The sequence below is a fragment of the Mytilus californianus genome, unplaced genomic scaffold (assembly GCF_021869535.1).
Source record: "Mytilus californianus isolate M0D057914Y unplaced genomic scaffold, xbMytCali1.0.p SCAF_3, whole genome shotgun sequence".
NCBI classification, from domain to species: domain Eukaryota; kingdom Metazoa; phylum Mollusca; class Bivalvia; order Mytilida; family Mytilidae; genus Mytilus; species Mytilus californianus.
This window is the reverse complement of record NW_026262679.1, coordinates 35,634,619-35,649,956: the sequence shown is the minus strand read 5'-3', so window position 1 is coordinate 35,649,956 and position 15,338 is coordinate 35,634,619. Positions and strand designations below refer to the sequence as shown.

At 33.5% G+C, this 15,338-nt stretch overlaps 1 protein-coding gene across 2 annotated transcripts in view; it reads left to right on the top strand.

Annotated features, from left to right (window-relative positions):
* The first annotated feature begins 354 nt into the window (after positions 1-354).
* Positions 355-15,338, top strand: part of LOC127734450 (histone-lysine N-methyltransferase ASH1L-like) — a 52,692-nt gene continuing 37,708 nt past the window's right edge. For both annotated transcript variants that reach the window (XM_052244320.1, XM_052244319.1), the window contains exons 1-5: positions 355-457; positions 1,794-2,111; positions 2,985-5,823; positions 8,363-9,023; positions 12,374-12,496. In XM_052244320.1, coding sequence (XP_052100280.1) covers positions 1,872-2,111; positions 2,985-5,823; positions 8,363-9,023; positions 12,374-12,496 — 3,863 coding nt within the window. In that variant the 5' untranslated portion in view covers positions 355-457; positions 1,794-1,871. The remainder of the gene's footprint in view (positions 458-1,793; positions 2,112-2,984; positions 5,824-8,362; positions 9,024-12,373; positions 12,497-15,338) is intronic.

Genomic DNA, 15,338 nt, shown 5'->3' with positions numbered 1-15,338 from the left:
ACTGCGTATCAACTTAAACATGAATTTATTTCAGTTCAACGAAGAAAGATTAAAAGTAATAAAAAAATTTAATTCTGATTTCCTTGTAAGAAATTTGCATATTCATTACTGCACCAAAACAACCTGTGAGAATCTAAAGGAAATAGTTGTCGATGCCGAGTTACCTTGACCTACTGAGGAAATCTGAAGACCAATTAAAGGATTATTTACTATAATTTCAATGTAGGTTTGTGCGATTTGAATTACTTACGAATTTTAAATGAACAAAATCTTTAAAATATTGCATATTGAACATGTAACAAAACACAAATACATTGATTTCGACACACCTCACGGCGTTTGACCGCAGACGCCATTTTGTCTATAAAATACTATGGCATACAGGCTAGCATCAAATTGATTGTATTATTTACTAATTATTTTTCCGTATGTAGATTGCATTTTATCCACTCTGCAGGTAAGAAATATACATGAACATCCGAAGAAATTAGTTATCATGTCAGATCGTTAAGTTTCAAGCCCTTTAAGAAATAAAGGAAGCTTGTTTTGGCGGGTAGGACCATTTGTTTTCAAAAGTTTTCGTCTGAACATTTGATTAGGTGTTAATAGTAATCAACAGGTAATTAACACCTTTCAATAACTAGATTAACGCTTTACTACAGATACTTTCTAATCGACTATGAATGTTGTCAATGATTAGATTGATTTTGTAACCGAGATGTACACAAATTATAAATTATGAATAAGGTAAATAATAATAAATACCAGATTTTCAGCATGATTTTAAACCATCTCAATTGTAAATAGCAAATTTTTAACATTTTGTATGGTGGAAACTAAACATAAAAATAGCTGAATTTTTTTTTATTACACACGCTTCATGGATATGAACATTATGGTATCAGGTCCTTTCGTGTTTGGCCACACAGTCCATACAACTAATCGCTATTTGTCCGCCTTTATGTCATTACAAAGCAGGGTTCTCACTTAGGCTAGTCAATTAGTCCTGGACTCCTGAAAATCTGTCTGGACTAATCATTTTAAAAACTGGTGAGTCCAAAGCTGCATCAAGATTGTAAAAATTATACATTTTATCATTTTATAGCAAAGTTGGAAAGATTAAAATTTGATGTCATTTCCTTCCTGTATTGTGCATGGAAAGTGAAATAATAAATAATAATGCAATAAATTATACATTTATCACTGTTGTACTCCTCATGGCCAAAAATAACAGGTTACTGGACTCGCCTATAATTTATTTTTAGTGAGAACCCTGCTCAAAGGTTAGACTTCAATGAAACTAAACTAACAAAGAAAGAAAGACCATATGGTCATCTTAAGATTTTTATTTATATAGACAAGTCAAAGTTGAGAGAAGTTGTGATTAAAAGAAATCAATGATCTGCCATAAACACCAAATTCTTTTAAGAACAAAAAATATCTAAAATATACTGTGAAAGTACTTTTATTTGTGGGTTACCAATTTTCGTGGTTTTTCGTGGATGGCGAAATATAACAACTGTTGTCCAAATGTAGGTTTGACCACATGGAATAAGCTACTATTTAAAAAGATAATTTTGCTTTTTCCAATGTTTCTGTGTGGCAATATCTTGAGTTCTTTTGTTTTGCCCATTAAATAAACCCATCTGCCCATTGCAAACATGTCTGCTTATTCTTTAAATAAAGAGGGGTGTAGATTAGACTTACATTGGCATAGCAGCTCAACAACACAAATATCTTGACGTTACAACTTGCACATATTTATATAGAACTGTTTTTTATTTTCCTTTCAGAATTTGGAGTTACGTTCATGTTTGTGAATATTGGCCCTATGACTGTGAGGACAGCCTACTTTGTGGGCTGTTGGAGAGATGAATAGGGTGGTGCAGGAGGGTGGTGGTGCATCAAAGACTAAAGATCTCACCAGTAGTGAAGGATCTAGTTCTGATAGTGATTCATCATCACAGTCAGATACAGAGTTCTCAATATCAAAGTCGGATAACTCACAGTTCAAGTTCAAAATATCTGCAAGGAGGAGGAGTTCAGCATCATCTTTCAAACTGTCTGACGAGGAAGATTACACTTTGCCCGAGGGGGCAGCCAGTAGTGGTGTGAGTAATATATACTTTTTGTTATCAGAAAAGTAAAACCTTGGATATTGAATGAGAATGAAATTAATTTTTTTTTCACCAATTGAAATTCTTTTGTATGATTGATAGATTGTTGATTGCTCAACGTGGGGCTAGTAATGATATTAATTTTATTTTTTGAAGAAATACCCAGACACAAGAATCTTATTCTTAACAAATAAATGTTAGTAACTATAGTGTTGTCTCATGGTAGCACATTTACTTCAAGTGCAGGAGGTCAATGGTTCAACACATGGTCAAGTCAAACCAAAGATTTTAAAAGAAGCATTTATTGCTTCTCTGCTAAACATACTGCATTTAGGAAAAGTAAGGAATGGAATACTTAGACAGAATAATGTGTTGACAAGCAGTAGAGTGATATGTCCTCCTGTGGTGTGTAACCTTGTGAGCTAGCACATTTAAAATCCTATTCGTAGACTATTAATTAGTTTGTCTTGTACAGGTCATATGGGAGCCGACTTCATAAAAAAAAGTTATACAGTAAGGACTTAAGATGATTAATATACATGTACATATAGGATGAAACCCAATCTTATTAAAATAAGTTCACATCTATTTTAATAAGATTGGATGAAACCCAAAATATTGGGAATATAATTACATGATAAAAAAGATTGAAGTGCAGTTCAGTTTGAATGTCAAATATTTCTTATGGTCATCCTTCGTTCAAAAAACATTGAGAGCTGCAAGTTATTTTTATTTTTTTTTATGGTTTATGGTTTTACGTTTATACTGTTAAATGTGTTATGATCTGTATATATGCCTGATAATACACAGTACATCAAACGGAGGCTTTCTACATGTTATTCAAATTATTTTATGTTTTAATTTCAGGGATCTGCAAGGACATCATACTTCAAGTATGATAGGAAGAAGAAAGCCGAAGATGGGGTACCAGATTCTGGAATGTTCAATCAGATGGGTTTGCCAAACACCTCGACTGAAGCAAGCCATACAGCAGATGTTAATAAGTCCTTGAGTAGTTATACAGGAGAAACAAGTAAACCTGAAACTATTAAATCTACTTCGCATGATTATCAGAAAGTCAGACATGAAGCAGTTTCTGTTGAAAATTTACCTTCTAAAGTAGTGAACAATGCAGAAACTGATCTCACAAAGATTAGAGAAAAAACAAAATGTTTAGTCTTTGATAGATCCTCTTCAGTTGATAACAATTTAAAGCAGTCTGATTCAGTGAGTAAGGAAAAAAGTATTATGAAAATTCACAGTAAATATGGTCCTACAACAGTAAATAGTAGTGCAGAACATATTATATCTGGCTCACATGGCAATATATTTGAAAAAATATCTGCCCTCTCAACATCAGCATCAAATGGTCCACAGAAGGAATCAGTCATGCAAGTTAAAAAAAGAGGACCTGGTCGACCACCAAAATCAGGAAACAAGTCAAAATCCAATGTACCTCTGGTTTCAAAGAGGGGTTTTGGTAGACCAAGAAAAAGCACAGTTCATGCAGATGAACATTTGGCAAGTCAAACAGTTCATGATCATCTGTTCAATATTGACAGTATTCAATCAAGTGTATCACCAGACAGTGGTATCCAATCTGTTGGTGGGTCACCTTTTGGTGTTGAAGCTATAGAGAGTAGGGTTAGTTTAACATCACATCAAAACAATAAAGTTTATCTCAGTAGTGTGCCATACAGCAGTAGATTGGGTATAGATGTGTCGGCCATACCTACAACAACATCAAGCATATCACCCGCCTATTCTTGTTCATCCTCTGGTTCTAATAATGTCAGGACAGAAAGTGAAAAATCATTAGAACTGTTCTCTGGTGCTAATTATTCATCCTCATCTCCTGCGTCGAGTAGTTCTCCATCTCCTGGAAAAAAGAAAGGGAGGGTTAGACCCCCTAAGCAAGCTGAATTTTTAAGGTTGCATAAAAGCAGTACGTTGCTTAATCAGGGAAAGGTGCCAACACAGATTGAAATACCAAAGTCATCAGAAGGGGAATTTAATTTACCAGTGGAAATGCCTGAACTTTCACCAGAAATGTTGACTTTAATGGGCAGGTCTCCAACAGCTAAATTATTAGGAAAAGACCTTGTAAAGCCACAAGTGTTTAAAAATTTCATTGCTAAACAGATATCCAGTAAAGCAAAGGCGTTTTTTGGCAGTGTGAAAAAGAGAGGACCAGGCAGACCCAAAGGCTCTAAAAATATAAAGAACAGATCTACAATGTTTAACAAATTAGATGGCATAAAGAAAAAGCGAGGGCCTGGTCGACCACCAAAAAGTTCATGTTTTAAAATGAAAAGAGGACCAGGACGTCCAAAGGGATCACCAAACAAAAAGACTTTGATTAAACTGCATGAACTAAAAAAGTATAAAAAGTCTTTTTACCCAATGGATGTATACGATTTTAGTACTGCACCAGATTTTGGTACTATACCAGATTTGCCGGATGATGAGGAATATACTTACCACTGTGCTGGAGATTTTCATACACGAATAAAACATATGAAAGCAAAAACCAGTTTCATGAAAAAGGCCAAGTCCAAATATGGAAGTTTTTTCCATAAGGAAAAAATAAAGAAAAAACGTAAACCAGGTAGACCTCCAGGCAGGCCAAGAAAGATTAAACCAGTTGTTGAGGAAAAGACAAAAGAGTCTCACAGTTTGAACAATTATGAAAAATTGTGTGATGCAGCGGATTTGGATTATATTATGCAAAGTGTCAATGATGTAACTTCAAATTTTCCCAACTCAAATTTAGCAGATCTTAATGAATTCAATTTGGAAGATGATTTAGAAACAATAGTTCCCGCTATTTCTTCTGAACCTCCTTTACATGAGGAAAGGGCTTTGCCTAAAATAAGAAAACCAAAACTCCATGTTATGATGAGGAAAGATAAACATAGAAAAAGGAAGAAGAAAAAAAATTATAGCACTTTACCACAAAAAAGTGGCATTTTTCAATGCAATAGGGTATATTTTCCTTCGAAGTTTAAACTGGCAAGTCCTAAATCTTCCTTAGGTCTTGTAGATAAATCTAGTAATCTTCGAACATCTAGAAGTTCACTAGAATCAAATGGCAGCACCAGTAGTGTTCAGAGTTCAACATTTGTTCCTCGGAAAGATATACTACGAAAAATGCAACTTAAAAGACGTAACAAGTTATTGCATTTCAAATCAAAGCACAAAAATATTGTTGACCCTGTGTTCATTTCTGACTTGGAATATGTTGTTGATAACTTTCATTTGCTTGCCATATCAAACCCAGAGAAAAATTTTATTCGTGTCAAACCAGGTGAAGTTCCTCTTCCCAGCATTTTTAAAATACCAATCATTAGTGTAAGTAAGAAGAAAGAATTAAAATCAAACATGGTGTTTGAAATTGAGAAAATAAAAAAATCGAAAACCATTCATAGAGACTTTAGTTATATTGAAAAGTGGATAAGAAATGAAAAGTTGAAAGGAATACGTAAGAAAAGCTTCTCAGAGGAACAATCTCCAACAAGCTCAGACGATTCTGTAATTTGTAAACAGCAGTGTTTGCCACCAAAGAAACGTCACAAACTGTTTAACTCTGATGACCCATGTTATAGTGATGCCAGCTATGAGCAAGAGGATGGCTTTAGATCTCAAGAAAGGAAAAAGCCTGGAAGACCAAGGAAAAATCCAGTTCCGTTAGTCTCATTCAGACAAGGTGAATATGATTAAATGTTTTAATATGAAAAAGATAAAAAAGGATTACAATTAGATGTAAAACAAATTGTCTTCCTTTTGAAATCAGGCCAAAAAAATGTATGTGTGGATTATTGTTGTCTTGTCTGCGATGAAAGTCGTAGATTGTGGGATATAGGGATTACTATTCGGCAACAGTGTAAACTATTTGTTTAAAACTTTATATTTCAGAATGTTGAAGACTGGATGCTTCAGATGCTTTGTGTTATGAAATTTCCATCTGTCAAATGTCCATTGTTGTTTACTTCATTTTCATGGTTCAGCTATACTGCTTGAAAACAAAATTATAGTTTTGTCATGTGAAATACTCAATTGTTATTAGTAATTGGATAACTACATTTCGTATATGGGTCCCTTGTAAGGTTTACATGTTGATCAGACAGGGCTCACCTGACCTCAATCTAATTTCATGGACCAGTAAATTACATTTATCATTGACAATGTTAAGTTTATGTGAAACATGTAAGTTGTAGTTAAATAAACCTTCACATTACACACATACAACATAAATTCTATCATGATATGTAAAGCAGGCAAGAAATTTCAGCGTGTGTAATCAGAAATCCTGAAACTATTGTGTTCACCGAGTCAGATACATGTATTATTTTACATAACGCTTTACTGGAAAGAAAAGTGTCACTGTGTGATATACATTTACTTCCTGAAGACAGTATCATAACAACAAATACATACAAAATAACTACTTTTTATACGACCGCAAAATTTTTTTGCGGTCGTATATTGGTATGACGTTGGCGTCGTCGTCGTCGTCCGAAGACACATTGGTTTTCGCACTGTAACTTCCAGGCATAACTTGTGTGTTAGTGTATGGATCTCTCTGACATTGTATCACAAGGTTCCATATCACAAAGGGAATGCTGGGATTTATTTTGGGGGTAATTGCCTCAAAATTTTAGGAATTGGGGGCCAAAAAAGGGGCAAAAAACAAGCATTTTTCTAGTTTCATGACAATTACTTGTGTGTAAGTGTATGGATCTTTCTGAAATTGTACTACAAGGTTCCATATCTAAAAGGGAAATCTGGAATTGAGTTTTGGGGGTAATTGCCCAAAACGTTTAGGAATAAGGGGCCAAAAAGGGGCAATTAATAAGCATTATTCTAGTTTCGACACAATAACTTGTGTTCAAGTGTATGGATCTCTCTGAAATTGTTCTGCAAGGTACCATACCACAAAGGGAAGGCTGGGATTGATTTTTGGGGTAATTGCCTCAAAATTTTAGGAATTAGGGGCCAAAAAGAGGTAAAAAACAAGCATTTTTCTAGTTTCAGGACAATAACTTGTGTGTAAGTGTATGGATCTATCTGAAATTGTACTACAAGGTTCCATATCACAAAGGGAAAGCTTGAATTGAGTTTGGGGGTAATTGCCCAAAATGTTTAGGAATAAGGGGCCAAAAATAAGCATTTTTCTAGTTTCCAGACAATAACTTGTGTTCAAGTGTATGGATCTCTCTGAAATTGTACTGCAAGGTACCATACCACAAAGGGAAGGCTGGGATTGATTTTGGGGGTAATTGCCTCAAAATTTTAGGAATTAGGGGCCAAAAAGGGGCAATTACAAGCATTTTTCTAGTTTCAGGACAATAACTTGTGTGTAAGAGTATAGATCTTTATGAAATTGTACTACAAGGTTCCATATCACAAAGGGAAAGCTTGAATTGAGTTTGGAGGTAATTGCCCTAAACGTTTAGGAATTTGGGGCCAAAAAGGGGCTTAAAAACTATCATTTTTCTAGTTTCCAGACAATAACTTGTGTTCAAGTGTATGGATCTCTCTGAAATTGTACTGCAAGGTACTATACCACAAAGGGAAGGCTGGGATTGAGTTTGGGGGTGATGAATCATAAGGGGGTTCAAAAAATTTGGGGGAGGGATTTTTTTCTCATTTTTTTCTTTAAAATTTTCAATTTTAAATTGGTTATTTCTGATTTATATATAAAAGCAAATAATAATGATATGGTTTGCATAGGTAAATTAAAATTTTTTAAGTTCTTGAGACCGCATTCATTCTGTGTCAGAAACCTATGCTGTGTCAAATATTTAATCACAATCCAAATTCAGTGCTGTATCAAGCTTGAATGTTGTGTCCATTCTTGCCCCAACTGTTCAGGTTTCGACCTCTGCGGTAGTATCAAGCTGCGCCCAGAGGAGCATTTTATTAGGTTTTCAATTCATGAAAAAGACAATTTCACTTTTTAATAGTGTAGTTTAAAAAAAATTGTAGGTACATGTATTTAATAGGTTTATTTACATTTTACACTTTTGCAAGCATTTTTGATATTATGCATGATATTGGTTGTTTGTTATAAGTCACAATCCATTATATCAAGATTGCAACTTTGGAAAAAAAAATGTGGACAAAAAGAGAAATGCAAAAGTACAGGTATTGTTTTTCTACAAATTATCATACCACAAACATTGGGAACTTAAAATTTAGATGATAAATACTTTAAAGTGAGTCTTCCTCATTCATTTTTACAGAGAAGAATAAAGGAAAGCAAATAGCAATTGTGACTCCTCATGTTTCAACTGACTTTGAAAAGAGCAAAAAGTTTACTAAGGTATTGGAAGAGGTGAAAGCTACAATAGTAGAACAGTCAGTCCTTGAGAACAAAGCAGTGTTAGAAGTAAGTACTATTTTATCTTTGCCAAAAGATTTAGAAGAGGAGAACATTATTGTTGCAACAACTCAAACAAAATGTTCAGAATGTGGACAACCAGGGCCAGTACAACCAAAAAGAAGGGGTAGAAAACCAAAACAATTGTCAGCAGAATCTAGTCTCAATACTTCTTCGGCCATTGCTACAAAAATCAAACGTAAACTCTTCAAAAAGCGTGGGGTAAGGAAAAGAAAAGTTGGAAGACCAAGAACTAAACATCTGACACAAGTGCTTAATATTAAACCTATCTTGTCAGACGATATTGTCAATGATGTTGAACCATGTGTTAATTCTGAGATTGTGGAAAATGAATCTGAGTGCAATAAGACAACATATAATAAAACCATTGAATCTGTGATAAGAACTGTGTGTTCTGAGTCTGAACCCCTGCCAGCATTGACAGAACTAGATAATGAAATGCTCGGACTGGATAGTGGAGATGATGAACCAGTCAGAAAAAGACGAAAAAGTGCTAAAACCAGGTAAGAAGTCTTTCATCTCTTAAGATTATTGCAAAAAGTGATCCAAATATGTCGATTATGGCTAAAAAAAAAAAGAACTTGGTTGGTTTGTTTAAAATTTGATACATTGTACCTTACTAAATTAGTTCCAATGGATTCCCACCCAAGATGTGGGTTCTGAGTGCTATCCATTTGGGCTATGTGTTTTGAAACAAGATGTGTCAATTGCTGCAACAAATATTTAGTAGATCAGCATTTAGGGCTGTATCATCAAAACATAAATGGTACACATTGTAAGGCACTTTCAAAAGGGGGTAACTCACCTAAAGAGGCAATTTTAGAATTTCACTTTCATTATCACTGTACAGAAAAAGTATTTGACACCCACCCATACATGTAGTTGAGATTTCATAGTACCTTCCCTGAGTCCTATGTGTAAAATATATCTGAAGCTTATTAAACTACATGTATCTTCAATGTATCCAAGCTATAGATTATGTGCTTGTTCAAGTTATGTAGTATACATGTATGTAACTAGGATTAATTATGATCTGCAGATGTACAGTGCATGTAGTCTAATATAATAATCTGAATATAAGACCAATTTTATTGTGAATGGATCACAGTTTGTTGTATTTAGAAAACATGAAAAGTTAGGATTTAGGAAAATGTTCTTACTGACATGGTACTCAGTTAAAGCAGGTATGTGAATGGACTAGAGTCAGCATAGTCAGATAGTTGGCAATTCATTGATGATACATGTATTTGTAATACATTTCTAAGATACTAATTATATATAATTAGGTAAAAGTTGTTTAGTCTTTACTTTTGTTCAGTTGTCATGGTTATTGGAAATTGTATAAAATTAGTAATGTAGTTAGAAAATTTTAGTGAAATAAATAACATTAGTTAATATAAAAAAGAACTAGATTTTGTAACAGTTGGAATACTTGAGTCAGAGTATAAATATAAAATTTGATATAATTGGAACATTTGAGTCAGACTGTCAATGACTGTCATTGGTTAAATATAAAACTGATTTGATTTGCAGTAGAGTCTGGAAATGTATGGCCTAATGAAATTTCCTCTTTATTATTCATCATTGATGACTAAATCTTGTTATTCATAAATTCAATCATAATTTGTGGCTTAAATTGTTTCCATAGACTAATTTATTGCTTTTTGTCAGCCAAGAAAGGGGAAAAAAACTTGGTGAATAATTCCGAATTGATCCAACTATTAACTGCTGCCCAAGCAAACACATTGATTAAGTTGATGTTTCATTTCCCATCACAAATACGACTAAATTTACTTCTGCTTTGGATTGATTTTCTATAGAGAAAAAAGTATAAACTTATTATTGATTAATGAGAGAAAAGCTTACACATTTTGTGCTATTAAGTTGATTGTTAAATTGGAAGAGCATTTAAATGATTTATAGATGTGTTTCCTCCTATGCTTTTGTTAAGCAATGATCACAGAATAATAAATTGATTATCTAGTAAAAATAGAATCGTAGTATAGGGCTGCTGTGGACTTAATTTTTCTCTTTCTGAATGCACTTTTACTTATTAAATGACAATCCTTTACACTTGATTAGTAATTTGAACATCTGAAGTAAAAATTGCAAATCTGCATACACAGTATAATGAGTATTTCATTATGAAGAAAGAAACATTTTGAAATGATTTCTTAATTTTGCCTACAATGAATTTACAAACTTTAGACTTAAAATTTTAACTTTTAGCTTACACATATAGGGTTTAATAACCAATAAAGGCCTTTTTTGTATAGTCTAATATTTCACTGAACTTTTTATTTCTATTTATGTATTAAAATTGAGATGAAATGAAACAAAAACAAATTTCCTCAGGCTTAGATGGCCACTGACAGTTATGTCTGTTCAATGGAGGTCTTTTTATGCCCCTGCCATAGGCAACGGGGCATTCAGTGTTACCCGTGACCATCCTTCCATTCTTCTTTCCGTCCGTCCGTACTTCCATCTGTCTTATTTTCGTTTCCACACTCTTAACTTTTGTTTGTCTCATGCAAATTTAATGAAATTCATACACAATACTAAGAAGCACAACACGCAGACAGAGTTCGAATTTGGGTTGTGCGATTTACCGTTTTAGAGTTATGCCCTATTTATACGCCCGTTTACGGGACGTATTATGGTATACTGTTGTCTGTCCGTCCGTCGTCAACATGTCAGACAATAACTCAAAAACGCTTGAACCAATTCGCATGAAACTTTGATGAATTGTTTATATTTAATGACGTGAGCTCCCTTTCGCTTTTTATAAATTTTAAGTTTCCAAGTTTTGGGGTTTTTTTTTCATTAAAAAAGGGGGATTTTCCAGTTTTAGGACAATAACTCAAAAACACTTTCACCAATTTGCAAGAAACTTTTGTGAATTGTTAATATCTATTGCCATGAGCTCCCTTTCAGTTTTTATAAATTTTAGATCTTATGTTTCCGAGTTATGGGGTTTTATTCATTAAAGAAAGGGGGGTTTTCCAGTTTTCGGAAAATAACTCAAAAATGCTTTCAGCAGTTTTCATGAAACTTTAGTGAATTGTTTATATCTATTGACTTAAGCTCCTTTTCAATTTTTATAAATTTAAGATTTTACGTTTCGGAGTTATGTGATTGTATTCATAAAAAAGGGGTATTTTTCAGTTTTCGGTCAATGCTTTGAGCAGTTATCATGAAACTTTGGTGACTGGTTTAAAACTATTAAGATAATCTCCCTTTAGTTTTTCATGAATTTCTGATATGACATTGAGAAGTTATTTAACTTTATTCTTTGAAAAGGCGATGGGCGTATCATGCGCTCATGGCGCAGCTGTTTATTAACTTTGAAAATTGCAAAATTTGTCTGTCTTGTCTGTCTGTCCCGTATCAGGTTAAAGTTTTGGTTTAGAGAAGCTTAGTACACATGAACTGTTTAACATGTATGCCCTAATAATAGCTCAATAATGCCAAAGTAGGGTTTTGACCAGATTTCACAGTTCAAGGAACATATGATAGGTTAAAGCTATGGTTAAAGAAGCACAGATTTTGGTGAATTATCAAATTGTTCTTGTATTTGCCAAATAAAGGAAGCATGTTAGAACCAACTAGATAGATACTAGATAGAATTTATCCACATGTATAGGAAGAAAATCCCTAATAATTATATATGTACATGTTATTTTGCACAAATAGATATACATATTATATTAATATGTCAAAACTAAGCAAAATTAGTCATTTTTGAAATCGAAATTAAACTTATGCCATTTGTCAAAGCCTGATTAAAAATAAGACTGGAGCAAGAGAGAACTTTGTTAAACACATGTGAACATTGTAGTTATCTAATTTACAGTGTAATAATTAGTGCTGATGTAGTGAAAGAAGACAGTCAGTTCAAAAAGACAGATGGGCTTCCAAAGAAGAAAAATTACCAAAAAGCTGGACTGTATTCAAATGCATATAAAGAGGAGGAGGAGTAAGTACCATTAGCCATATATGATAAGTTTTAGCATGAGTTGTCTTGTTTCATCTAAGGTAGCACACTTCTCCAAAGTTGACAATTTTTGTGGCAGACATATTTTCTGGTGACTTTAAACTTTACCTGTCAGATCCTTTGGTCATGTGAATTTCATGAAGACTGAGCTAGCTGAAGGAAGCATCTCGACTTTAAGAGACTTGTTCTGTTTTCTAAAAAAAAATTATAACAATAACTTTAAGGCAACCAGTAGATTACTAGGTTAAACCCTGTCAGCATTAATTATACAGCAGGTGTTCTATTTTGTTAGTGTTTTGTAAGCTGAAAGACTCAGACTTTCCTGTTGCAATATATATTAGTTGAACATTTAAATTAACATATATTAATTGAATATTTAAATTACAGTAACATATATATTAGTTGAACATTTAAATTGGCTTCAAAAAAGTTGAGGAAGAACTATTGGTGTGCTAACCCTTAGCGTCAATGTACGCATCCCTTCCACAGCCAGTTATCTTATCATTTTGAACTTTGTATTCAGGGTCCGACACTTACGGTTGTCCGATTGCCCGGGGCAAGTTAATGTTGTATTCGGACAAGTAAAAACATCATCTTCGTTGTCCGATTGGGCAAGTGAAAAAAAAGTGTTATATGATTAAAATTTCACAAAATCAATAATGTCTGTTGTTTTGTCCAAAGATTACTCAGTGATTACACCGCACGGTCGAGTAAAGTGGTCTTAACCCCCCTTCAATGCGTATATTTCGTCATTTGTTCGCACTGAATTCCCTATTTTACCAAAAATAGATCACGTTTAAAAATATTAGCCAATCAGGCGGCCGCGGCGTTGCTTCATCATTATCGTTATCAATCGGGACACCACTCTGGCGTTTCCGACGCACGTGTTATTCCCACCGACCAATGGAAAGCGGAGGTCTATTTTCGTTTTTCTAACTTTAGAATTTGACATCGGATGTGTATTTCCCTAAGATGAAAAACGTAAAAGCTTGAAAGAGAAAATGAAATTAAACTTTAACAAATTTCTCAGTTTATCAAGAAGGGTTTTTTGAAATGGCATTTCTTAGATAAATTATTATGAAATGAGTATCTCTATGTAAATGATCCAATTCCCGTATATTCGTCGATCTTTTCCTTCCCTCCTCGGCTCATAAATGCATGCCTCATAGTATCTCAGTGGTCAAGTCTAGTTGCTGCCATCATGGCACAACAATCAACCCTGGCAAGTTTTATCAGTGGAATTCCTCAAAAAAAGAAATCTGACTCCAAGCTGTCTGCATGTATTACATTACAACCACAAAAATAGCATGTAAAAGTTTGGGCATGTAGATTTCACTTTCGGACAAGTAAAAGTAATAGGGCACTTGCCCAACTGGACAAGTTGGTATAAAAGTAAATGTCGAACCCTGCTGTATGTAGGTACAAAAATGTATATTTAAAGGAGTCCTACTTGATCATCGTGTAACTTGTATGTACATCTAAGGGAGTCCTACTATGAGTTACAAGAAGAATGTCCTGGGACCCTTATTTAATGATTCAGTCATCGTATCAGTGACTTTGGAAAATGTGGTTTTTCTGGGATAGCTCTTACAGATTTTTTGTGGTATTTGCTGGAGCTTTTGGACATAAGAGTGCACTCCATATAGAAAACATGGAAATTAATGACCCAGATTTGGGTTTAATTGGGACCAAAAAGTTATTGACACATCAGACTTTTTCCAAAGCAGATAGACTAAATTTAAAAAAAAATGTAAATTCAATTTGTTGTATATTGCAATGGACTTAGTTGGAATATGAATTAAATAGAATTAAATATGAAATTAAAAAGTTATAAAAGTGGTAAAAACTGGAATTAGTCATTGCATGTTGTACAACTGTAATATGAGATCTTAAAAAGTTAAATGCTAGGATTATTTCCTTTCTTGTAAAGAAGGAAATTAAGTCATAGGAGTGGTTTGTTTGCCAATAAATCACATTAAATCTAAATCTAAAAGATGGAGAATGCATTTCAAATGCATGTGAAAAATATAAGATGTATAATTATCAAGTATTTAACTCATACTTCTTGAATCAGCAATATGGTCTACAGCACATTCCAAGACATGAATACTACCAAGTTGAAACCCATTTATACATCAAAAGTGATACAAATAATTTTGGGGCATTGGGTTTTCAGCTATATAGAAATGTCTATATATATGTACTTAGGGACAACATCAAAAGATCGATGTAGGATAAAAAAACTAAGTTCACATAGTTAGGAGGTGTGGGTCAAACTGGCTTCAAGTTTTGTGATCCTATATTGATTTTTCAGGTTATAGAAACACATATATAAATTCGATCCTAAATGTTTTGGAACTTTCATGCAAATAAAAAGTACTACATTATAAAGGCTAGTCATTTTTGGGGGCGAAAAACTCTTCAAAGATACCAGGCTTATAATTGGGTATGCCAGATGCATGTTTCATCTACTTAAGACTCATCAGTGGCGCTCTATAAATCAAAACAGTTTAAGTGAAAACTCAAATATGAAGTTGAAGATCATTAAAAACGGAAAATTTCTAAAAGTGAACAGTATCATGGTACCTCTGTCATTGGAATCATAAATAAATGGCAAATTTCAATCTCAGTAAAACTACAGATCAACACAGTCTCAATTGATGAAAAAACCAAAGTTAAACAAAAAATGTTAAAGTTATATAGAATTACTGGGAAGTTTCTGGAACGGATGATAAATATTATATAGGATTAGGATATAGATTTAAATTTACAGAGATCATTTCATGTACATTACAGTTATTATGAACTTTTTATGCCCCCGCCG